This window comes from Perognathus longimembris, chromosome 12 (genome assembly GCF_023159225.1).
Source record: "Perognathus longimembris pacificus isolate PPM17 chromosome 12, ASM2315922v1, whole genome shotgun sequence".
Classification (NCBI taxonomy): domain Eukaryota; kingdom Metazoa; phylum Chordata; class Mammalia; order Rodentia; family Heteromyidae; genus Perognathus; species Perognathus longimembris.
In genome coordinates this window covers 15,258,530-15,283,631 of record NC_063172.1, presented here as the reverse complement: position 1 = coordinate 15,283,631, position 25,102 = coordinate 15,258,530, and the positions used below count along the sequence as shown (strand labels likewise).

Here is a 25,102-nt window from a genome sequence, read left to right as displayed (position 1 = left end):
CGCCAGCCCAGAAGCGCAGGGCAGTTGGGAGGGGTGGATCGGCTCTGTGCATCCCAGCCGGCACCCACCCTGCGTGCGCCCGGTGCGGACAGCCCGCCGATTCCACGAACACCAAGGAGGCTAACGGTGGGGAAGCCTGGGCGTCCGAACAACCACCTGGGAAGAGTTCCTCTTTCTGCATCCTTACCGGGTCGTGGTGGGGGCAGACCCCGGGACCAAGGACCGTTTCTCGAACACTCTTTTCAATTCTCCAAGGGGAGAGAGCTCCCCCACACCCCGCCACCCGCCCCCCCCCCTTTAGAAAAATGAGATCTTGTTAAACTCCCACTTTCTCTGTCCTCACCTAACGTTAGTGAGCGGATGACACGTCCATAGGGTAAAGAACTGAACGTGTCGGGCTTGCTCGCAGGGCTTTAAACATGGGGAGAATGACATTTTTCTTATTTTCCTGAGACGGGAAACCCAGGCTGGGGTCTTTGCGCCTCACCCCCCCCCCTCCCCAGTGCTGAGATGGTGAGGGCGCGTTACCATTCCGTGCCCCCTTCCCACCCCCCCCCCCCCCGGTCAGGCTTTTCCCGTCTGAGGGCAACGCCTCTCAGGAATGGCCAGCAGAGACCGGGACGCCAGGATACCTGACAAATGAGGTCCCCCCCCCCCACCCAGGCCTCGGCGTGGGCTCGAGATGAGCTCCCACCCCACGGAAAGGATGCGATCTGTTCTTTTAGAACCAACGGCAGTGTCCATTGACCACCCCCAGAGGAGTCTTCCGCACTCGGAGAGTCTGGCATCTCCACGTTGCAAGTTTGCAGCGGTTGGATTGCTCGGGAGAGGAGGAGGGGCGCTCGTGGCCGACCCCCCCTCCCCTCCCCCGCCCCGACAGCGGCTCAGACTTTGACGTGGGAAACCAAGGCTGGGTTGGGGAATAGAAAAGTGGGGACAGGACAACTGAAAACCAGAGGGCTCGAGACCTCCTCCAAAGTCACCGGGGCCCCCCAGCTCTGCTCTGGCGGGAAGCCCCGGGTGCCGGGGTTAACCCAGCTCCCCTGAGCACCGCACCCGGCAGCCGCGCGCGCACCGGGGAAGGCCGCCCGGTCTACGGGGAGGGGGGGGGGCGTGGGCAACGTGGGGCGGGGAGACAGGGGAGGAGGAGGGAGGGGGAGGAGGGGACAAAGGGTCTCCCGCCCCCCCACTTCCACCCGCCTCCGGCCTTATAATTGGCTACAGGCAGCCGTTCCTTTTCTCTTATCTGATCCTGGGCTCCTGGGAGAGGAGAGGGCCGCCGGGGCAGAAGTAGCTCCGGGGGGCCGAGAGGGGGAGAGGGGGAGAAGGAGAGACAGGGGAGGGGGACGAGCCGCGGGGAGGGGAGAGGGCGAGAGGGTACCCAAGAGGGGAGCGAGCCAGGGCCCGAGAGCCGCTAGTGACCAACTCGCTGAGGATCATCCCCAAGGCGCCAGGAGCCCCCCGAGCTGAACCGCGTCGTGCCCCGCGCAGGTCAGTCCCCCCCCCTCCTCGCTCTCCCCCCCCCCAGGCTGCCCCGGGGGGAGCCGGCCACCTGCCGCACGCAGCTTCGGATGGGGAGGGAGCGTGCGCGCCGCGCGCAGTGCCGCGTCCCGGCCCCGTGCGCTCTCCGAGCTCCCCGGCGGCGCGCGCCGCGTGTGCGCACACCGGCCAGGCAGCGCGGGGCGCGGGGGGGACTGGGCGGGATAACAGGGCGCGCTGAGCGCGCGGCGGGGAGAAGCTGCTGTCGGGGTCCCGCACACCGGCTCGGAGAGGCTTAGTCAACGTACCCCGGTGCTAGAAAAGGGATTTGGGGGATTTGTCAGCGCGCGCGCGCGCCGGCAATCGGCTACTTGTACTGTAGACGGTATGTGGGGTCGTGTGGGAGAGCAGCCCGTGGGGAGATCACGGGGGGGGGGGGGACACAGCTCTCCCGCCGTTCCCCGCGCGGCCACAGGTGCTGGTCGCGGGGCTTCGAGGCATTGGGGCGCCCCGAGCGCAGCCGGCGGATGGAGGACGGCGTCGTCTGCCTGGAACCCGCGGCGCCCGGGGCGCTTGGCTTTGGTAACCGAGAGCCAGGGCGCCGTGGCTTCGAGACGATCCACAGGCCGGGATGGGGGTTGCGTCGTCCGGGCTCTCGTGTCCCACGGGTCCCCTTTACCCTCTTGTTTCTCTGGACTCCCATGAGGCCGGACTCGGATGCTTGGTCAAGAAGAGGGGACCCTACCACTCTTAGGTGATTTGCAGAGCTGAGATCTTGGTGCTGAGTTCTGGGGGTCCTTGGTGGGGAGCCCCCCCAACCCCCCCTCGTCCGCTCGGCTACTCTGGAGCAAGCGAGGTCTGAGATGCTTTGAAGCTGCCCTCTGGGAAAGGGTCTCAAGGCAGTGCGCGCCCCGGGGCCAGGATTTCCCGCTGCACAGTGGCGTCTGAAAGTGCTGAGCCCCATTTCGTCTGAACGTTTCATTCACACCCTTTCCTGGGAGTTCGAGGGGGCGACTGGCTGCTGAGGGGAGCTGACAGGGGGCAGACAGGGGAAGGAAAGAGGAGTGGGGGCGAATTGGAGGCTCCGTGGGGGGCGGAAGTGGAAGGGCGTGTTTCTAGCCCCCCCCCCCCCCGCCCCCGGCTTCTTAGAGGCCCCGGGGTTCCAGGGGCCGCTTCCTTACAGTGTGGTAAGGTTCCTCACGGTTGGGTGGCTGGCGGATACCTCCAGCAGGCTCAGACCTGCCGTGGAACCTGCTGGCATACTTAGAATGGGTGGATGGGAGAGATTTAGAATTGGGGGTTGTTCGAAATAGAGTACTCTGGGAGCGAGGGAAAAAGGGGGTATTGTCCATACAGAAATGCACTCACTACCTGAGTTATGTAACTAACTCCTCTGTACATCTTCTTTGTAATAACAGTTAAAAAAGAAGGAAATAAAAAGAGTACCCTGGGTAGATTTTCTCTGAACCTGGATTCAGCAACTTGGTTAATAGGAGATGGAACTGAGGATAGGTCTGTCTATCTATCTATCTATCTATCTATCTATCTATCTATCTATCTATCTATCTATCTATCTATCTATCTATCTATCTATCTATCTATCTGCCTATATATCTACCTACCTATCTATCTATTTTGGTGCCTGAACTGGAGCTTGAACTCAGAGTGCTCCTGATTGGCTTTGGGCTTTCTACCCCTTGAAATACACACCTCTCTACTTCCAGCCTTTTGGCTGGTTATTTGGAGGAAAGAGTCTTAAGGACTTTCTGCTCAGGCTGGTTTCAAACTACAGTCCTCAGGTTTCAGCCTCTGGAGAAGCTAGGATTACAGATGTGAGTCTCCTATACTTGGCAGTTTCTTATTTTTTTAGCAGCTTTATTAAGAAAGAATTCACACGTCACATAGTTCATCTACTTAAGCTGTACAGTTCAATGATTTTTTTTAGTATATTCAGAGTTGTGCAAGCACCACCACAGGTAAGACTGTTTTTAGCCCTCCACATAGATTCTAAACCTATTCATGACAACTCTTCAATTCTTCTTGACCTGCCACCCTTTAGATTCATTCATTGCTTCCTCTCTGAATGAATGAATGAATGGAAGCATTCATTTAGTAGAAAAACCATGTGTGGCCCTCTGTGAATGGTTCTCTCATCTAGGCAGATATTTCCCAACCTCATCCCTGATGTTTTAGGATTTCCCTTTACTCTCTCAATAAACAGTAGACATCCCTTCTGCTTCAGCAGCCCTGAATCAGAATAGACCTGAACCTCCAGGGGAGCCTGGCTCTCCTGCAGGTCCCTTCGCAAGGGAGGATGGGAACCACACTGCTGAGGCCTCCGAGTAATTCCCTGGGAAGGATTCCTCCGGACCAGCCAATATTCCTTGGAGCGGTTTTGGATGAGCCCCAGGCATCAGGATTGATGGGAGGAGCTCTTTGGCCCCAGTCCTGCAGCTGACAGCCCAGCTGAGGATTTCAGAGAACTCTTGGGACCGTCATGCTTTCCAGCCAGGGCTGGCCTTAGGAATAGACTGAGCAGACCAGACGGTTTAAGGGATCTTTGGAAAAGTGTTCAGCCTACTCAAAAGACCCCTTCGGGTTTGCTCCCTTTGGGTCCTATTTCCCAGTGGTACCCACGAAAGCACAGTGGATGTTTTTGCCTTCTTTCCATTCAGTGTCTCTGCAGTGATCTGACTAGCACCACACAGTTGCAGTCATTTGAATCCAACATCAGTGGAATGTTTGTTGTTTTCCTGCCCTCCCAAATACAACCTAAGCATGGGGCCTCCCTGCGTTGCCCCAGGCTGGAGTGGTGCTGTTTTGTGCAATGTTAGGGCAGTTGGTAAAGAAGGTGTGGGTAAAGACACTAGATCATCCCCTTAGGCAACTGGCAGTGAAGGAGAGAGAGGGAGAGGGAGACAGAGAGAGAGAGAGAGAGAGAGAGAGAGAGAGAGAGAGAGAGAGAGAGAGAGTTTAAAAGGAAGGGATGAAAAAGAAGCTTTCTCCTTAGAAAGATTTTCCTCCAGATAGTGCTGGCTGTCCCAGCATTCTTCTGAACTCCTACAAGCAAAAGAAAACCTGGCAGGGCTCTGGTTACTGTTCTGCAAGGACTAAGCTTCCAGTGCACACTCCTTCCTGTTCCCATCTACATGTGAGAGGTTGTAGCAGTTAGCCTTCTGTCACTAACACCAAGAATCTGCTATACAGCAACCAAGTTAATTGTGGATGGATGCAGTTCTCAAGGTCTAGTTCATGACCAGGGGGTTCCACTGATTTGTGGCAAGACAGGACATCAAGGTGGGAGCATGCTGTGGAGCAAACTCCCTAACATCATGAATTAGGGAGGGAGAGAGAGAGGGTAAGGGGACTAGGTTCTCACAGATTCCCTTCAAGGGCTCCCTGGTCCTCCAGTGACCTAAAGACCTCCCAGCAGGTCCTTCATCTTCAAGTTTCCACCACTTCCTAATAATAGCACCCACATAGCTTTTGGGGGACATTTATAATCTCAGTGACAGCAGAAGTGTTGACATTTAAAAAAAGTATTTATTGGCTATCTGTCCTTTTATTTATGTTTATAATTTTATTGAATTTATTGTTTTGTGCTGGTTTGGGGGCTTGAACTCAGGGCCTGGGCTCTGTCCTTGAGCTTTATTCTCAAGGCTAGTGTTCTACCACTTGAGCCACAGTTCCACTTCTGGCTTCTTGATGGTTAATGGTGAGATAAAAGTCTCAAAGGTGTATTTATTTATTTAATTTAATTTAAATTTTCAATTTTAATTTTTTCCTTTTTTATTATTATAATTTTTTTTAATCTGTTGTCAAAGTGATGTACAGAGAGGTTACAGTTTCATCCATTAGGCCTTGGGTACATTGTACTATTTGTTACCTTCTCCCTTATTCCTTAATTTTATGTTAATTGTATTTTTGGTTGGTTCCAGGGCCTGAACTCAGGGCCTGGGCACTTTTTTTCTCTCATTATTTCTGCCTTTTATTTTTTCTTGCCTTATTGCACTGGCCAGGATCTGCAAAGTTGAGTAGCAATGGCTATAATCTTCTCAACTTAAGCCTGGTCACACAGCAAAGTGTTGAGCATTTCACTATTAAATATGAGCGTAGCTAACATCCTCTTCTTTTCACTCCTTTTTGGTGATACTGGGGTTTGAACTCAGGGTCTCATGTTTGTTAGACTTGAGCCATACCTGCAAGCTTCTGTGTTTTTAAAAAATAGATATTCTTTATTATACTGAAGAAATATCTTCTTTATTTAAAATTTATTTACTTATTTTTTTTGCCAGTCCTGGGCCTTGGACTCAGGGCCTGAGCACTGTCCCTGGCTTCTCTTTGCTCAAGGCTAGCACTCTGCCACTTGAGCCACGGCGCCATTTCTGGCCATTTTTTATATATGTGGTGCTGGGGAATCGAACCCAGAGCTTCATGTATACGAGTCAAGTACTCTTGCCACCAGGCCATATTCCCAGCCCCTAAAATTTATTTTTATTGTTATTGTAGAGTTGATATACAGAGGGCTACAGTTACACGAATCAGGTAATGAGTTCAATTCTTTTTGAATTGTCGTTCCTTCCCTTGCTTGAAGAAATATCTTCTATTCCTAATTTGCTGACTTTCTTATCATGAGTGGCAATTGAATTCTATCTATTGAAATACTTTTACATGTCTGTTAACCTGATAAATGATATTTATTTTAAAATGTAAAAATCTATCGTGCATTCCTGAAACAAATCTTACTAGTTCATTATTATTACTATTACATATTGTTTATGTTATCTGAAAAAGTTTTATAAAGGATTTTATATCCATATTCACGAGGGATATTATGTTTTTATTTTTTATGCTTATGTGTAGTTTTGATAGATACTATTTGCCATTAGGTATTTCCTGACAATTTCATATGATTAATATTATATCTTATCTATATATTATAGAGATGACTAGTGAAATTGTGACTAATTTTTGTGGGAATATCTTTAGTAAAAATCTTGTTTACTTAATAGGCTCAGATATATTTGAATTTTCTATTTCTTCATGTATCTGTTATCATGTATTTAAACAACTTTTTTCTAATTAAACTGCATATTTATTAGCATAGTATTCTTTTTTTCTCTCTCTCTCTCTTCTGTACTAGTACTGGGGCTTGAGTTTAGGGCCTCACACTCTCCCTTAGCTTTTTTTTTTTTTTTTTTTGCCAGTACTGGGCCTTGAACTTAGGGCCTGAGCACTGTTCCTGGCTTCTTTTTGCTCAAGGCTAGCACTCTGCCACTTGAGCCACAGCGCCACTTCTGGCTTTTTCTACATATGTGGTGCTGAGGAATCGAACCCAGGGCTTCATGTATACGAGGCGAGCACTCTACCACTTGGCCATATTCCCAGCCCACACCATTCTTAATAGTTTTCCTTAAAATCATTTTTTAGTTTGTGAAAAAAGGTAATGAGATCCTATCATTGTTCATGGGTAATTTTGTTTATATTTATTTCTCATACTTTCTAAAGATTTTTCAAAGCATTAATATTTTAAATAAGTAAAATTTGGTTTTGCTAATTTTTAGTAATATTAGTTTTTATTTCTTTACCTTTTTATTTCCTTCCTTTCTTCCTTCCTTCTTTCCTTCCTTTTCCTTCCTCCTCTCTTTTAGTTCCCCTTTTTCCTCTTCCTCTGTCTCTGTCTCTCTCCATCTCTGTATCTCTCTCCAGCAGTAGGGCCTGAACTCAAGGTTTCATGCTTTTCACCTGCTTGACTTTTTCACTCATGGCTAGGGGCTCTTCTACTCGAGCCATGCCTCTTGTAATAATATACCTTACGTGTAAAACTTTCTCAGCCCCTGCCCCCAAACTTGTAGAAATTTAAATAAAGTATTCCCTTGGGTCGAATTAGAATTGGATTTGTATCAACTCAAAACTTCTGTTTTCAGAAGTTACATGAAAAAGATTCTGTATTATAGTCTATATGAAAGTGCTTCAGATATGGGAAGATGGGCTGGGAATATGGCCTAGTGGCAAGAGTGCTTGTCTCCTATACATGAAGCTCTGGGTTCGATTCCCCAGCACCACATATATGGAAAACGGCCAGAAGGGGCGCTGTGGTTCAGGTGGCAGAGTGCTAGCCTTGAGCGGGAAGAAGCCAGGGATGGTGCTCAGGCCCTGAGTCCAAGGCCCAGGACTGGCCAAAAAAACCCAAAACCAGCCAACCAACCAAACAAAAAAACAGATATGGGAAGACAAGTTATCTACCTCTGCTTCTCCATTTTCCTAAGCCTTAAAGCATGTTGAAGTATCACCATTCCTTCGAATGTTCTTTGCTTGAACTTGTCAACTAAAATGGCTGTGTTTTTTTTTTTAAGCCTATGACTTGCTCTTTAATAAGGTCGCTCACAGTTTTGTACAGTTGATTATTTTAAACCTGTGTAGAGCCATCATCTGGAGAGTGATTGGAAAGGATAGGAATGTACTCTGAGAGGTCTAACGCACCTCACTCATGCAGATAATAGCTGCCTGTAATTAAAAGCATCTTCAGATTTTGCTTAAACCTTTCTGCAGGTTTGTTCCAGAGGCTCAGTAAGATAGAGGAGATAGAAAGTCCTTTGTTCTTCATTTTGCATTTTGCCAAGGAGTGAACACTAGGTATCAACATTTTTTTTTCTTTTCTGTTATCTCTATTTGTTCCTGACATGCTACTAATATTAGAATGTTTTGGGCATTGTATTCTAAGTATACTGTCTATATTATAACAACCCTTTCGAAGATAACATATCTTACTAGTTTTATTGGTAAAGAATTTCAGAGTAGTTTAATCAGAATCCATAGCCAATTTACCATCACTACTGTTGTAATTCCTGTTTTTTTTATTCATGTCACTGTCCCATGCTAACTTTGCATTCCGTTTCATACTTCAGTTAGCTTTGCAATATGATTATTTTCAGTCATCCTTTTTTATTAAATTGTAAGTGAACACATGGTATACAGTTCGATATTCTCTTTAGTAGCAAGTACAGTGATTTAGTTATATAGTAGAGTTCTCAGCAAGAGATGGTTAGAATGAAAATTCCAATATTATTAATAACCATGTCTCGTAAGGCCTGGGGCTGCTGGCTATGTACATGCCAGATGTCTCAGCACTGTTTTATTTCAGTTTATAGTTGAAAATAATAAGTTTACAGTAATAGCCAAGATTTGGCTGTGTGTGTATGTGTGGGGCTGTGTGTGTACTCATGCACAAATGCATGAATGCATGCGTGTGTGTGCTTACAAAACTCTAGAGTCAATATTTTAAGACATTTTGATAAAATTGTATACATGTCAGACTGAGTTTGTGGGTGCCTGGAAACTTTGATCAAGGCCTATACTCAGGGTCTTTGCTCCCTATAAAGCTTAGCTATACAAACGAGATTACATAAAACAAATACACCCTTGGAGGAACTATCATTACTGGAGCCATTTCTAACTCACTGACTGTAAAGTTATGACAGAGTTTTGAAAATACGTATTCTACACACTATCTACCCACAAATTTTGTTCATATCTTCTGAACTTAGCATTGTAACTAGCCATTTCTAACCTGCTTTTTTTAATTTTAAAAAGAAATCAAGGAGGAATTATTTGTTTTGTGCAGGCTTTTTGGGCAAAATTTCAGCAAGCTAGTTTTTTTTTGAAGTAAATGTTAAAATATCTCATGGCACTTTAATGGAAATTGAGCCTTTTCTTGTCTCTACTTTTCTGTCCAAAAGTTTGGTGACTTGGCAGGATAGCTTGGGAAAACTCAAATTCCACTTCTCTCAATAGGCTATTGCTCATCTTAATTTAAAATAAACAACACAAAAGAGAAGTATTTAAAGATTTAAAAAGAACTATTTAATTTTTTCCCATATAAATAATACACAGTTTCCGAAAGAAGTTGCCAAGACTAGTGCAGCCTTGATTTATTTATTTAGGTAGCTGGTTGGAATTGGTGAAATGCAGACAAATGACCAATGCCACATATTAAATATTGCTTTGAAACACCTGAGCACACAGGGACTGTGGTACTTTGTTGAAATGAGAGAACAGGCTATTTATTTGGTGGTGGCTTGAAAAAGAACCTTTTCTGCTATGTTAAAATAGTCTCATATGACAGCCAATACAAGTATCTTGATCTTACAGTGCAGGCTTCAAAGACAATGTGGCCTGTTTCCTGCCCTTTCTTCTTGCTTTGCTCTGGTTAAAATGTATGGTGATAACGTTTGGGGAAAGAAATCTTAGACAGAATCCTTTATTTGAGTTGAGAAAGTTACAGCTGTATTTTCCTTTGGGTGTATTAAGCAGCTGTTTGTGTGATTGGCTGGTTGACCAATGTATTAATTTGGTGGGGCCAGCAGTGGGTGTTGTAATCTTTTTGAGTCTCTATGTATTCCGGTTTTCTGCCTATATAAGGGCTCCTTACATTTTCTTCCCCCCCCCCCCACCCCCCCGTTTTGGGGCTTGAACTCAGGGCCTGGGAGCTGTTCCTTGGTTCTTTGTGCTCAAAGCTAGTGCTTTACCACTTGAGCCACAGCGCTCATACCCATTTGGGTAATGTACTAATTCTAATGTACTAATTAATTCTTTGCCTCCTTAAGATCAGGGCTCTATGTATGCCCCAAACCTCTTGCTCTATGTTTTATTAAGCTTCTGCACCACTTACTCCATTCCCTTTGTGTCTTAATAGATAATTGGCTTGCTAATCTGTTATAAATTAATTCAGACTAAAAGGATACATTGATAATGCTCACTATGTTGCCTATTCTTTTAGAATTTCTTTGAGTGATTGATTAAGAGGAATATGGTTCATTTATTCCTCCAGATATACTATTATTCTCGGAAAAAGTTGAGTATCAGAGATTTAAGTACATGAGTCATACTGCTTTAACATTTCAATGAATCTTGTTTTACTTCACTCACTGAAATAATTCTTGGATTACAAAGAAAATCAACACTTATGTCAGGCTGCTAAAGCATAGTCAGTGGCAAACTGATGGCCTCAAAGAAAGAATAACTTTACATCAAAAATTAGAGGAAAAGGGCCAGGCACTGGTGGCTCATGTCTGTAATCTTAGCTACTCAGGAGGCCGAGATCTGAGGATTGTGGCTCAAAGCCAGCCCTGGCAGGGAAAGTCAGGGAAAGTCCGTGAGACTCCTATCCAATTAATCACCAGAAAACCAGGAGAGGTGCTGCTCAGCAGGGTACAGCACTCATCTTGAGCAAAAAGAGCTCAGGCACAAAGCATAGACCCTGAGTTCAAGCTATACCTCCTACCAAAAAAAAACAAAAAAAACCCAAAAGCATAGAAAAGTTAAACATGAACAAAACAGTAAAGTAAAGCAACTTGTGGGCAGCCATAGGAAGGGGAAACTGAAGGAAACCAAAGGAAGTGGTGACATTTTCCAAAAAAAAAAAAGAAAAAAAAAAGAAATGTCCTAATTACCTGATTTCTGAAATAGTAACTGATATCTCCAACCCCTCAATAATAACAGTAAAATTATATTTTTAAAGAAAGCAAAAAGAAGCAACTGGTAATATATACAGAAAGAAGACAGTTTAGAACAAAAATAGTATTGACAATTTGGCCAAAACACTTGTTCTTTAAAAAGTTACAAAATTGAGAAAATATTTAGCTTATCTACTTAGAGGAAAAGGGAGAATTCATTAAAGAGAGAAATAAAACATATGAACAACTTGATGCTTGCAGTGCATCTATCAACAGTAATGAAGCTGGAGGAGAATACAAATAAAAAGAAAAGTATCCCAAATTAGGGGCAAGATGTGGAAAGCCTAAGTAGACCCATAAACAAGCAAAATACTTGCAAAAGCTGCACAGAGATCAGAAAGGAAGACAAAGCCATTACGGCTATTCAACAATTCTCATAGCGCTGTCAGCCTCCTGCTACTTAAGCTATTACAAAACAATGAATGTAGAAAACATTGTAATTTGCTTTATGAAGCTAGGGTTCTCTTGCCATCAACATAATTTCAGAAAACTAAGCGTATTTTGTTATGATTCAAATGTTAGAGCTATGTAAGTTTATATAAAAAGGAATGCACGTAGGGACAGTGAAGATAAGTGAGCTTGGGAGAAGAGACCGTTGAGCAGGCTTTCGGCTCTGACACGTGTGATTAGCAAATGTTGAGAGATATTCTTTGGTAACCCAGTGCATCAATGGGCTGCACAAATTCAGTCCTGGACCAAGAGTTTATGAATCGGAACACTCCGTGTGGGAAGTGTGCATAGATGTGCAGAACCTTGGAATCCCCAAGACATGTTAGTGTTTGATGCTCCCCCAAGGGACCCAGCTCTAGGCTTCAAAGCCTTGGATGTTACATCAATGTTATGGGATTTTGGGCAAAGCAAGCAGCAGTAAAGGAACATTCCAGAGTGAAGACAAAACGGAGGCCATCTTCTGGACTTCTTTTTGTGTATTCTGTCAGTCTGCCATGGGAGATGCTATCTGGCAGCGTGCTGTACTGCTCAAGTGGAGTAGAAGACCAATGGGATGTGGCTAAAGTGGTCTGGGTCGATTCTCTCTTCAATGATGGCTCTTGCAGGGTCACCAAGGAATCCATTCATTATAGGAAGTTTTCATGAAGCAGTCACCTCCTCACAGTTGTGTTTCAGGAATACTAGAAGCCTCAAAGTCCTCCAGAAAGTTCCAGAAAGAAAGTCGTCTATAAAGCCCAGCTCTCTGTCTAGTTACAAAGTCGAGATCATGAAGGAGCAAGAATGGCTCTGACGGATGCCAGTAGGAATACAGATGGTAAAGACTGTAGTTGTGAAGTTTCAGATAGAAAGAAAGCTCCACCGGAAATCAGGGTAGAAGCCATGCATGTTATATTGGGCCAAAAATGTTTTCTTCACATTTTATCCACGCCCCGAGATTTTGTCTAATAGTATTGGGGAATAAATGAGTGAATAAGTAGATGGGTATATGAATGAAGACACATGCTGGATAAGAAAACCCTTTTGAGATATCTTCTTAATTTTTAAGGATTCAGATTTTCTTTAGTGACTTCAAATAGCACTGTTGTTTGTACATTGGCCTTTTACAATGATATCAAACATCGTTCCTTTCTGTTTTCATTTCCTTCCTTTTCTCTCTCATTCACTGTCTTTATTTGCTCCTCTCCTTTCCTCGTCTTTCTTTTCTGTTTTATTTTTGTGGATCTTTTTTGTTAACATTCTAATGAAAAAGAAAAATTTGGAAGCATTTTAGGTTCACACATATTAGGGGAAAAGAACTATGAGAAAAGATTAAAGGATTAAAGTTTATTCAGCTCAAGAAAAGAAAAACTGATTAATGACTTACTATTAACACGGAACGTTTGAACACTAGTAGACTTTATAGGCAAGATCAGATGGCAGTAGGATTTTTAACTTTATGTGAGTAAACATTGGAGAAGTACATGACTAGAAAGAACATAGTAGTTGGTTACATTGCTTATTTCAGATACATTGGATCTACTTGGGAAATTCACTATGCAATTTATGTCCTCATAGAAGAGCTGCACAATCTGAGCTTCTCTCTTGAATATTAAAACAAACTCCACAGCATATCCCAAACAGTCATTTTTCTATCGGTTTGTATTTTAGATAATTGTATTATTTAATTTTTAGATAATTATTGTTAGATAATCATTATTATTTAGATAATTGTGTATTATATAATAATCTAGGGAATAAATGAAAATCCACATAGGCTTACTTGCCAGTCCCAGAAGATGATGCACACTTATTTGCAGTCTTCTCAACTACATTCCTGTGCTCTGTATTTCCAGGTCGTTGCTACACCTCATGTAAAAGGCAGAAAATAAAATGAAGATTTTCCAGTGCAAAATGAGATACTGGCTGATTCCAGCTTTTGTGGCAATTGCTTATTTCTGCACCATCGTCCAGGGTCAAGGTAATTGAAATCTTTAAGAGAGTCTAGCCCTCTTGGGTACTATCGTCATTTTTATTTATCTATCATAACCAAGTGTCATTGGTACAACTGTATTTTTAGAAAGGAATTAGGTTGGATTTTAACCTGTTTTCTTGATTGTTTGCACTGTAGAAAGATATCACAAATTTGGTGAGGGTTATAGCGTCATCAGTAATACCATAGTAATTTGCGGCAGATGCTTCAACAGCTCTTTCTGAAAAGGTTTTGAAAGCACAATCAGAGAAAGTCAACTTTGCATATTAGGAAGAACTACAGCATCCATGTCGACAAAATATTTCTACCACTTCATAGCTAGCTAGCTTTTCTCCATTTCTTAAAACATAGCAAATAGTTTAAAGATAGTTAAAGATCAACAGAGGCAGACACTGCTGATGTAATGTTTAGATGTTTGTAATAATCGTTTAGTTTGTCATAAACTTAGCTTGTGAAGTCAACTCTTTGTAGTACTGAGATCTGTGCATAATTCTCTGTCCATTTTTTAAGTGTGTAGTTGACTGCAACCATCCATGGGCCAAATCCATCCCATTGCCTGCTTTTATGAATAAAGTTTTATTGGAACACAGTTGCACATATTTGTTTAGCCAGAGCCATCTTCCCTATGGTTGCTTTTTATGCTATACTGGCAGGGTAGAGTGGTTGTGATAGATATGTCCTCAAAGTACAGCTATTTCTTAGCCCTTTACACAAAAAATTGTGCTAACCCTGAAGTAAGTGTACACATGTATGAAGAGTGACACCAGAAAGTCGTGGGAATCCTGCAGAGGCTGAAGTATGGTGATGAAATAATACTCACCAATGAATCAAGAAGTATGCAGGTGATGAAGCAGTTTTAGAAACCTTAACTTATAGGGTTCAGAATTGAGGGCCACAGAAAAGTCCAAATATCCGAGCCCCACACTCTGCCTCCTCAGAATGGGGCCTTGAGTTCCAGCCCCAGCACTGGCGTGCACACACACACATTTTCAGAAACGAATGTGAAGATTTCATTAGAAGTAAATCTTCACATAGATTGTTGGTTGTTAAAACACTAAGTTTTAAGCTGATCTGAGAAGTAGAGGAGGAAAAGAAAGAAGGAAACAATGGAAAACTATCCATGTCATAAGTAGATTGTGAAGTAGAATTTCCTAGGTGCCACCTCAGTGATATGACATAAAAGCTTTTTCTCTTGCCCTTGGGAATAATTGCAGTGAACTTCTTTGGCTTCCAAAGAAAATGAGCCATCTCCAAGTACAACACAACAGAGCCGGTCGAAAAATCACTTCATATTTGGGCTAACAAGTCTAAGCCTGAGTCTTCCCCTACCTTCCCCTGTGGGGTGAGGGTCACAGGCTCCCAGGTGTTCTCCTGTGAAGGAAGCCTGACTTCTCCCTGCCACAATGAGCTTGTTGGTTTCCTCTGAGCTCTGGATGTGTGTCAGTAATGAAACACTGCATCTGGTTTTTTTTTTTTAAACATTTTGTTTTAAGGATTGCAATTTTAACTGGCATAAATAGATTTTTTGTCCATTTCATGAATGCATTTATAATTATTACTGGAAGTTGAGTACAATGTAGATGGACTAGAGAGCTTTTTGTTGTTGTTGTTCTGCTAAAAAGAAAAAAAAATCATGGGTCTGGTATTACATATACACAGATTTTTATTCCATGAGATAAGACTAATTATTTCTCCATGACATTCTACAGTGTTTCTGTCATTTTGCTGCCCTGGCTTTGGCTTAAGTCCCAGTATCTTCCATAGGGGGGCGGGGCAGGGAGCTAACTGAAATCCAGCACTGTGGCCTCATGTGTCTTTCCAAAATTTCCCAACTAGGGCTTCTCCTTCCCAATGCACTTTTACAGTAAAGGCAGAAACTCAAAAGAAATGGGAACTTGGTAAACAAGAGTCTTTCAATGATAGTGGAGGTAGTTATGCTTATATAGACATTAGACGAGATCAGTGGGGAATGGGTCAAATGGTTGTACTTTTGTATTATCTTTGTGGTCCTGGGAATTACGAGGCGAGCACTTTACCACTAGGCCATATTCCCAGCCCTGGTCCTGGGAATTAAACTCCTGATCTCTCACATGCTAGGCAGGTACAGATCCACTTCAGCCATCCCTCTAGTCCATTTTCCCTTAGTTTTTATTTTCCAGATCAGTAGGGTCTCAAGCCTTTGTCTGGTACCAGCCTCCTGAGTAGCTGGGATTAAAAATGTGACTCACTATGCCTGGCTTGGTTGATGAGATAGGCTCTAGCTATTTGCTAGATAGCGGCAAATAACTATGCTGGTCTGAACTGTGATCCTGCTATCTCTACTTCCCTAGGTATTCTCTATTTACATGGTAAAGGACAACTAGCGAGTATTGTTTCTTGGAAAAATTATTTATTTATTGCTTTTGATTCATTTATTTATTGGTGGTACTGGGGAAGAGATTGTGTTCTTCGGCATTTCCTGATTTCAGATGACGAGATCGTCTGTACAGTTGGTAATTCTTCCTTCCTTCAGTTCAGTGAAGGTTGGCTTCTCATTATGAAACTTCCTCCAGAGCAGCAATGCAGGCATTTTGTGTGGAGTCACAGGCCGTTCTTGAGCAGCAGCTTCACGTGTTTAGTTATTTCCATGACGATGTCAATGAGTGTCTTTTTTTCTTTTCTTTTTCTCACTTTTTTCACTAGTACTGTGGCTTGAGCTGAGGGCCCAGGCGCTGCCCCTTAGCTTTCTTTACTCAAGGCTGGCACTGTAGCACGTGACCCACACCTCCTCCAGTTTCTTTCCTTTTTCTTTTTCTTTTTGCTAGTTAATTGGAGACTAGGGTCTCATGGACTTTACTACCTGGGTTTGGCTTCAAACTTTGATCCTTAGATCTCAGCTTTCTGTGTAGCTAGGATTATAGGTGTGAGCCACCTGTGCCCAGCTATATGTTGTTGTTGTTGTTGTTGTTGTTGTTTTGTGGTTTTTTTTTTTGCCAGTCCTGGGCCTTGGAATCAGGGCCTGAGCACTGTCCCTGGCTTCTTCCCGCTCAAGGCTAGCACTCTGCCACCTGAGCCACAGCGCCACTTCTGGCCGTTTTCCATATATGTGGTGCTGGGGAATCGAACCGAGAGCTTCATATGTAGGAGGCAAGCACTCTTGCCACTAGGCCATATTCCCAGCCCTGTTGTTTCTTTTTAGCTCAGCTATTAGATGAAATGAGAAGGAGAACACACATTAAGCCAACACTTAATTTAATGCATCATATCTGCTATTCAATTAAAATGAAAGTTCTATCCTTCTCAGAAAGCATTGCTATCACTTTTTCTTTTTTTTAAATTTTAATTTATTTATTAATTGAACACAATTTTTTTTGACAAGGTGTTGTGCAAAAAGGGTACAGTTACATAGTAGGGCAGTGTGTACATTTCTTGTGATATCTTATGCCCTGTTTTTGCTATCACCTTTTCTAAACAATAAGGAAACCATGGATTTGGAATAAACAGTCACTTTCTAGTGGCGATTTAGTAATGAGTAAGAACACTGGAAGTAGAGTTCTCAAGCCTCACATTGTGCTGCGTCCTTTTAAAGTTTTGTGTATTTATTTTTGGGTGAGGCATTCTGGCTAAATGTAAATCAGACTGGCATTGAATTGTCTGTGGGGTCCAGGTTGTTGTAAATAAAACCTGCTCCAATGTCTTCCTGCTACAACTTCAGTGCTGAGATTACAGGCATGAACCACCATGCCTCTTCAGGAGAATGTTTATTTCTTCCCCCTATACTCTTAAACTAAGAAAGAAAGTCTGGGTATAGGGAGATATTAAATTTTCTTTAAATTTTCTTTTAATCATTAGCTTTTCATTTTGGTAAGTTACTTTAGATATATTATAGAATAAAAACATTCACATTACAGTATCTCATTGAAAATTCTGGAACACTTCTAGAAAATACCAAAATGTGATGGAAAGTTTGAATGACTTACACTAAATGTCCATGGATCTATATGTACATTTTTGTGGACTGTAAAAAAAGATTAAATTAATTCAGATATATGATATCTATCCAATAGATATAAATCAGCTGTTATTGAAAGTTTATAAAACATCATTATCTTTAATTTGATCCTGAATGTTCTTATAATTGCTCAATTTTTTAAAAAAGTCAACATCTTATATAATTACCTTCTCAAATTGCATGTCAACAAAACTATTATCAGCACAGAGAAAAACCTAAAGATGTACATAGAGTAGTACCCATAGAGTACATAATAAATACGCTCATGTTCCAAGTAGACAAAAAAATCACCATAAGAACATTTTCAAAAGCTGGCTTCAATGAGTAGGCCACACTAGATTATTTAGTTCTTACACTAAGCTGAGGTTTGTCAGGCCAGATTGCTTGACAAATGGATGTCCCTTGAGTGAAAAACAAATGCTCCTATGTCTGTCTTATTTCTCAAATCGATCAACTCATTGATGGGATATAGAAAGTATTTTTGAAGCTGATAAAGTCTTTTCGGTTACATTGCCTTGATTTTTCATCTTAAATGAAGTTAAAAAAGTTTCCATGTTTAAATTGCTTTTGTTTTCCTTTCCAGTGGCTCCGCCCACAAGGTTAAGATATAACATGCTCTCACATGACAGTATACAGATCTCATGGAAGGCTCCAAGAGGGAAATTTGGTGGATACAAACTCCTTGTGACTCCAACTTCAGGTAAAAAGAAAAAATCAACTGTGTTTTCTAGAGCATTAGCAACCCATTACACATAAGTAATTAAAAATATGTTGTAGAATCATTCCACAATTTTGTTTTATTTCATATTTTGAGTTTGACACTTTAGCCACCAATCCAAGCAATAACATTTCTCGAGAGACTCATTGTAATTAATTCTCTTTAGATCAACATTTCAGACCATCCAAAAGTCACATTACCTACATTTCAATATAGAAGAAAGACTTTTGGTCCCTTGGCCAGTTAAAAAATGTAGTACAGCTGAGCAGGGGCTATAAATGTAGTGTGCTTGCCTAGCAAGCATGAGGTTCAATTTCTCAGCGCCACAAAAATAAAAGAATAAAATTATATTTAAAAAATATAATATAGCTGGCCATTGGTAGCTCACTCCTGTGTTACCTGCTACTCAGTGGGCTGATGACTGTGGTTTGAAGTCAGCTGAGGTAGGAAAGTCTATGAGACTTACCCCCAATTAACTACTGAAAGAGAAGGAGGAGAAGAAGGAGGGGGAGCAGGAGGAGGAAAACTGAAAGTAGAACAGTGGCTCAAGTGGTAGAGTCTTGAGCCTTGAGTCTAGAGCCTTGAGCAAAAGAAACTCAGGGAGTACCTAGGCCTTGAGTTCAAGCCCAGGCACAAAATACACTTGGGTGCCCAATAGTTGTGACAACGGACTAAATTATAGTTAATAAACTTGACAGAATGTCAAAGTAGACATTATGAAGTAAATGATAAACTAAATCATGATTATATAAAATATTTGAATTACATTTTGGTTGAGCCCGGTACTGGTGGCTCATGTCAGTAATCCTAGCTACTCAGGAAGCTGAGACTGGAGGACTGTGGCTCCAAGCCAACCCAGGCGTTAAAGTCCAAGAGACTCCATCTCCAAAATAATTAGTAATAAACTGGGTTGGAGGTATGGCTCAATTTCTAGTTCCATTTTCACATGCATACATTAAACATTATGACTGCATTTCTCCACTCTTCCTTCATCTGCTGTTCTTCCTTTGTTTTTTTTTTTTTTTTTTTTTTTGGCCAGTCCTGGGCCTTGGACTCAGGGCCTGAGCACTGTCCCTGGCTTCTTCCCGCTCAAGGCTAGCACTCTGCCACTTGAGCCACAGCGCCGCTTCTGGCCGTTTTCTGTATATGTGGTGCTGGGGAATCGAACCTAGGGCCTCATGTATCCGAGGCAGGCACTCTTGCCACTAGGCTATATCCCCAGCCTGTTCTTCCTTTGTTGCATGCAAGAAAACAGAGAAGCCACATTTTTAGAGGTTAAATTGGGAGTCTTTATTAAAAGGCTGGCGACTGCATGGTGGACTCCTGCCTCAAAAACCAACAGCCAGCAAATACACGTTTGGGCAACTGAGCCATGAAGACCAGAGAGGAAGGAAAGAACAAAACCAATACCAACAGATCAACTCAGCTCCATTGAGGGCTGGACACCATGGTGGCCCAGAGAAGAGCTAGGAGATAGGACATGAACGTGGAGACACGTGGCAAGCGTAATGGCGCCTGAGCTAGGCTGGGCCTAAACAGGGGCAGGGCCAGGGGCAGGGTCACAGGAAGCTCCCAGTCCCAGGCACTGGACTGACAGGTTTAGGAACCTATTTTCCAAGTCCCTGCCCCTGCCTCCAGAAACTCAGGCATGCCCATCAGCTGGGAGTCTGGGGCTTCACCTTCTCGCACCTTGAAGACACATGCCCGACCCTACCATCCACCACGTGGTCAAAATGGCACGGGCCACACCTGATCTTTCCACTTCTCTTTGACTTAGTAGTTGTTGTTCAAAAGAATTACACCACTGGAATTCTCCTCTGCAAATACTATACTTGACTTAATGTTTGTGTACAGATGAATATGATCCTTATACAAGGTTTTCTAAGAATCTTTTTTTAAGTGAAGTACATATTAAAGAAGATTTACTTGGTATACTTTATTACAGATGAGTTTTGAAGGTTAGAAGGTTTTGAAAGCAGACTTACTGTCTTGGATACAAATACAACTAAGGAAATGGATTTTGATGAGAGAAAATTCAGTGTTGCCTCTGTAGACTTGGGAATAACAACAGATACCGCTGTCCTAACATTCATTTTGTTAGAATATGATTAAAATACATACAATCTGTGTTAGCTTCGGTCAGTTCAGCAAGCCTTAGACCTCCCTCCCCTTTGCTTTGCTATTACTATTAGAGGGTCAGAGGTTTTAAGTTAATTTTCTTTCTCACAAATATATTAATCACTACCAGAAATGATAGGAAATAAAGTGAAATTAGAAGTTTTGCATGAAAGATCAGTATTTAATCTTTCCAGAAAGCATTAGATACCATTTCAATCTGATGGCGAGGGAGGTCTTTGCATGAATCAAGCTAGCTGTTAAGTGGTTCCTTGGGTATCCTGATTGCCCATGTTCCAAGAATGCTTTGGATGATTTTAGGGAGGCAGAGGAAAACCCTCAGCATGGCTAATTACCTTCAGCCTATTCTTCTCTCTCTTTACCTTTTTTGTGTTTGTTTTCTTTTTGCTGTGCTAGTCCTGGGCATTGAACTTGCGGTCTGGGTGCTGTCTGTGAGTGAGCTTTTTTGTTCAAGGTTAGTTCTCTACCACTGGAGCCACAGCTCCATTCCCGGCTTTTTGGTGATTAATTGGAGATAAGAATCTCACAGATTTTCCCACCTGGGATGGCTTTGAACTGTGATCCTTAGCTACCAGCACTGGGCTTTCCCCTTTCAGCTTTCAGTGTAATTCTTTTTCACAAAGCATACTTCTGATGTAAGTAAATCTTTAAAAATGTCTTTTGGCTTTTTAAACTCTTGATTGTTGCTGATTGCAATTTCATAACACATATAGTTACTCTCATATCTTAGAACTGACTTATCTTTCTGTTTTGTTTCAGGGGGGAAAACCAATCAACTGAATTTTCAGAACACTGCAACGAAAGCAATTATTCAGGGTCTTATGCCCGAACAGAATTACACTGTTCAACTCATCGCATACAATAAAGACAAAGAAAGCAAGCCAGCCCAAGGACAGTTCAGAAGTATGTGCTCACAGGTCTTAAAGTAACACTTTAAAGTAACAGGCTGTGTCCTAAGACTGGATTTGAGGCTGTGATGTTATATTCTAAAAGGGGTTAAATCCTAAATTATCCTTTACATTTTCAGAGATCTTGAAAGATCTTTAATATAACCTTGTATGAATTACTACTAAATATGGCATTTCTTTTTTCTAAAAAATTTTAGTGCCAGTCCTGGGGCTTGAACTCAGACCCTCTGCCCTGTCCCTGAGCTTCTTTATGCTCTAGGCTAGTGCTCTACCATTTGAGCCATAGTGCCACTTCTGGCTTTTTCTGAGTAGTTTATTGGGGATAAAAGCCTCCTAGGCATTTGTGCCAGGGCTGGCTTTGAACTGTGCTCCTCAGATCTCAGCCTCCTGAGTAGCTAGGATTACATACAGGTGTGAGCCACCAGCGCCCAGCTCTACCCTATAGATTCTTATTTCAACTATTGATAGAAAAAAAAGAAGAACAAATATTTTTTCCTTATTAAAAAAATACCTTCTTTGATCTTGCCATAAAGTCAATCCAAAAGTCTGGGAGGTCATGGATTCTGGGGCTCTCTGTACAATCATATTATATCTGGACTTTGTTCACCAACCCCTTTTCTTTTTTGCCTCTGAGTAGACATATTTTGTGATTTAGAAAAGAACAGAAACCAAGCAAAACTTGGCAAATTGCTACCTCTTCAAACTTGAGAACAGAGACATTTGGTGAATCTCCCTGTCCTCAGAACAAACAGATGTTATAAAAGGGGTGTGTGTGTGTGTGTGTGTGTGTGTGTGTGTGTGTGTGTGTGTATACACTGGGGCTTGAACTCAGGGCCTTGAGCTCTCTCCTGGGCTTTTTCTCAAGGCTGGTGTTTTACCACTTTAGCCATACCTCTACTTTTGGCTTTTTTTACTAGTTAATTGGTGATGACTCTCTTGGATTTATCTGCCTGAGGTTGGCTTTGAACTTGATCCCGAGATCCAGCAGCTAGGATTATAGATATGAGTCCTACTGTTAGGTTCTTTTGAGTCTCACATGGTACAGACGCTCTGGGAAAGCGTTTTAGGTTATTTTCAGTATAAATGACTTCTCTGTCTCCTTGTAGTGGAGCTGCATGCCTCTTTGGCATATGGAGTGACTGAAGGAACTTCTCTCAAAGCCTCTGGGTAGCAGTAGAAGGAGGAAAGGACTATGATTCACTTCATTTGAAATGGAAGGTTTTGTGATTGTTTCAAACATTTCCTTAACTAAGCAGCAAGAAGAAACCAGGAGCCCCTAAAAAGTTTTACCAGTCGTTACTTATTCAAATCACACTGCAAAGGCATCCACTGTGGAGTAATGGCCATGGAGCTGGCTAACTGTTTAACAGATAAATTATACATAAGTACACCTCGTTTGTCGCTAGGTTATTTTTGCTGGCAGGATAGAGGGATTTGTTCTCCTCAAATAGCACTTCCTTAGGGTAAATCTAAAAAAAAAATTTTTTTTTTTTTTGGCGTGGCTTTCTTTCCATTTTCCACGTCAGCTTTATGCTTGCTCCCTGTCAGGCTGGAGCTAAAGTCTGGTCTCCCTGCCTGGAGGTTTCTGAAGTTGGATCCAGGAAAAGGATGTCCAAGGCAAAGACTTGAGGGGATCTGAGTTCTTCATGAAGTAAACTTTTTCTTCTTTTCTTTTTTGGTGCTGGTCCTGGGACTTGAACTCAGGGCCTGGGTGCTGGGTGCTGTCCTTGAGCGTTTGTGCTCAAGGACAGTGCTCTAACACTTGAGCCACAGCCCCACTTTCGGCTTTTTCTTTTTTCTTTTTGTAGTTTACGGGAGATAAGAGTCTCATGGGCTTTCCTGCCAAGGCTAACTTCAAACTGGGATCTTTAGATCTCAGCCTCCCAAGTAGCTAGGATTGCAGGTGTGAGCCGGTGCTTGGATTCTTACTGGTTTTATCCTCATGCTTCCTTATTTCTTTGTGAATGATCATGACATTTACAGCAGTTATAAAGGATTAAATTCATTTGGCACATCTTCCCACAGTGAATACTTCAGCTAAAGCCTCCACTACTTTCTGTTCCTTATGAAGACTGAAAAAAATGAAAGAACAATTCTTCTATTTGAGGATGACTTAATGCTTTATGTCTACGAATACTTTCAGGGTTTGCAAGGGTTTTAAGACAACTTGGTATTTTCTTAGGGATGCTCACATATAATGTTGTATTTCTACTTTTCTTCCAGTTAAAGATTTAGAAAAAAGAAAAGATTCAACCAAGCCCAGAGTCAAGGTTGTCGACCGAGGAAATGGGAGTAAACCATCTTCACCCGAAGGTCAGATGTTTTTTTGATGAGCTCATTTTGGGAGTGGGTTTGTGTAATGCACAGACAATACACATGTGTGTGCTTGTGGGTCCCATTAGAAGAGTAATACAATCTACTATGAAAATCACCCTGGCTCCTTTCCACCCCCTCCATCCTTCCCCACACATAATAGCTGTCAACACTTGGGCCTGTGACCTTTCCGTCACTTTTCTAGGAACGTTCAAGCATACACGTGCAGCCTGTCATGTTACGTTCCTTGTTCTCTGTTTTGTTTTTACTTTCTAAAATCTTCCCTGGTCACGACATGCAAGAGGCCAGATTGCCAGTGCACAATTGGACACATCTACTCTGTGTCTGCCGGAAAGCAAAGCACTTTTAAGCTCAGCCCTGTGATCTCACACTAGATAGCCACGTTTCTATGACTCTAGTTCTTCACTTGTGACATGTGTAGAGTAAGATTTCTTTGCACACTTCTTCAGAATAAATTGCGTAGCTACAAGAAAGAAAAGTTTCAAATATTGCTCACTCTCGAATAATGGTAGGCTTGGTTGTCAGTATGCTTCATTTTTTTCTATTATCTTAAATATATAAAAAATACTTCCATAGGACTGGGGATATGGCCTAGTGGCAAGAGTGCCTGCCTCATATATATGAGGCCCTGGGTTCGAATCCCCAGCACCACATATACAGAAAATGGCCAGAAGTGGCGTTGTGGCTCAAGTGGCAGAGTGCTAGCCTTGAGCAAAAAAGAAGCCAGGGACAGTGCTCAGGCCCTGAGTCCAAGCACCAGGACTAGCCAAAACAAAAAACATAAACAAAACTTGTACACAATGTTCAAGCCCCAGTTCAGCACCTCTTCCCCCAAAATAAAATCAAGAAATAATAATTTTTAAAAACAAAGGATAGGGGCTGGGGATATAGCCTAGTGGCAAGAGTGCCTGCCTCGGATACACGAGGCCCTAGGTTCGATTCCCCAGCACCACATATACAGAAAACGGCCAGAAGCGGCGCTGTGGCTCAAGTGGCAGAGTGCTAGCCTTGAGCGGGAAGATGCCAGGGACAGTGCTCAGGCTCTGAGTCCAAGGCCCAGGACTGGCAAAAAAAAAAAAAGTTCCATAAAGAGTCATGCATTCAACATATCACTTCATGAGTACAATGCATCTTGATTTTTGCCAGCCTTTCCATCTTTCTCCCCTTCTCTTCCAACACCACCCAACCCCTCAAATTATCTGCTTTCATTTTTTTCATATGACCAGATAGTTATCTGTGGAGTAGACTATTAATATTTGTTAGTTATCACTTTATGGATGATTATCGTGTTTTCTGATTCCCACTCTCACAAACATGCTACCTCAAGCATATTTTGACTATGGAATTGTGGGTTAAAGGATTTGTAAATTACAGATTGCCAAATTTATAGATAAATAGCAGATGCTGTACATATTTCCTTGTATTTCCAACATGTGAAATCTTCAATATTAAAAAAATTTCCCAATAACACCTTATTAGTTTGACTTGCATTTGTATCTTTCGTAGTGTGTGTGCTTTTTTCCTGTTCAGTTTTCTTTCATGTTGTCATTCTAAAAAATACTTTAAGACGTCTTTTAAATATTTTTGGCTACAAATCCTTTT

At 42.4% G+C, this 25,102-nt stretch overlaps 1 protein-coding gene across 5 annotated transcripts in view; it reads left to right on the top strand.

Moving 5' to 3' along the window:
* Nucleotides 1-1,361: 1,361 nt before the first annotated feature.
* Nucleotides 1,362-25,102, top strand: part of Col14a1 (collagen type XIV alpha 1 chain) — a 176,445-nt gene continuing 152,704 nt past the window's right edge. For 3 of the 5 annotated variants that reach the window (XM_048358765.1, XM_048358762.1, XM_048358767.1), the window contains exons 1-5: nt 1,362-1,491; nt 13,277-13,401; nt 17,988-18,104; nt 21,018-21,161; nt 23,390-23,479. In XM_048358765.1, coding sequence (XP_048214722.1) covers nt 13,314-13,401; nt 17,988-18,104; nt 21,018-21,161; nt 23,390-23,479 — 439 coding nt within the window. In that variant the 5' untranslated portion in view covers nt 1,362-1,491; nt 13,277-13,313. Of the gene's footprint in view, nt 1,492-1,811; nt 1,865-8,031; nt 8,116-13,276; nt 13,402-17,987; nt 18,105-21,017; nt 21,162-23,389; nt 23,480-25,102 lie in introns of those variants that run through there. The other 2 variants (XM_048358764.1, XM_048358763.1) reach the window with 2 other exon arrangements.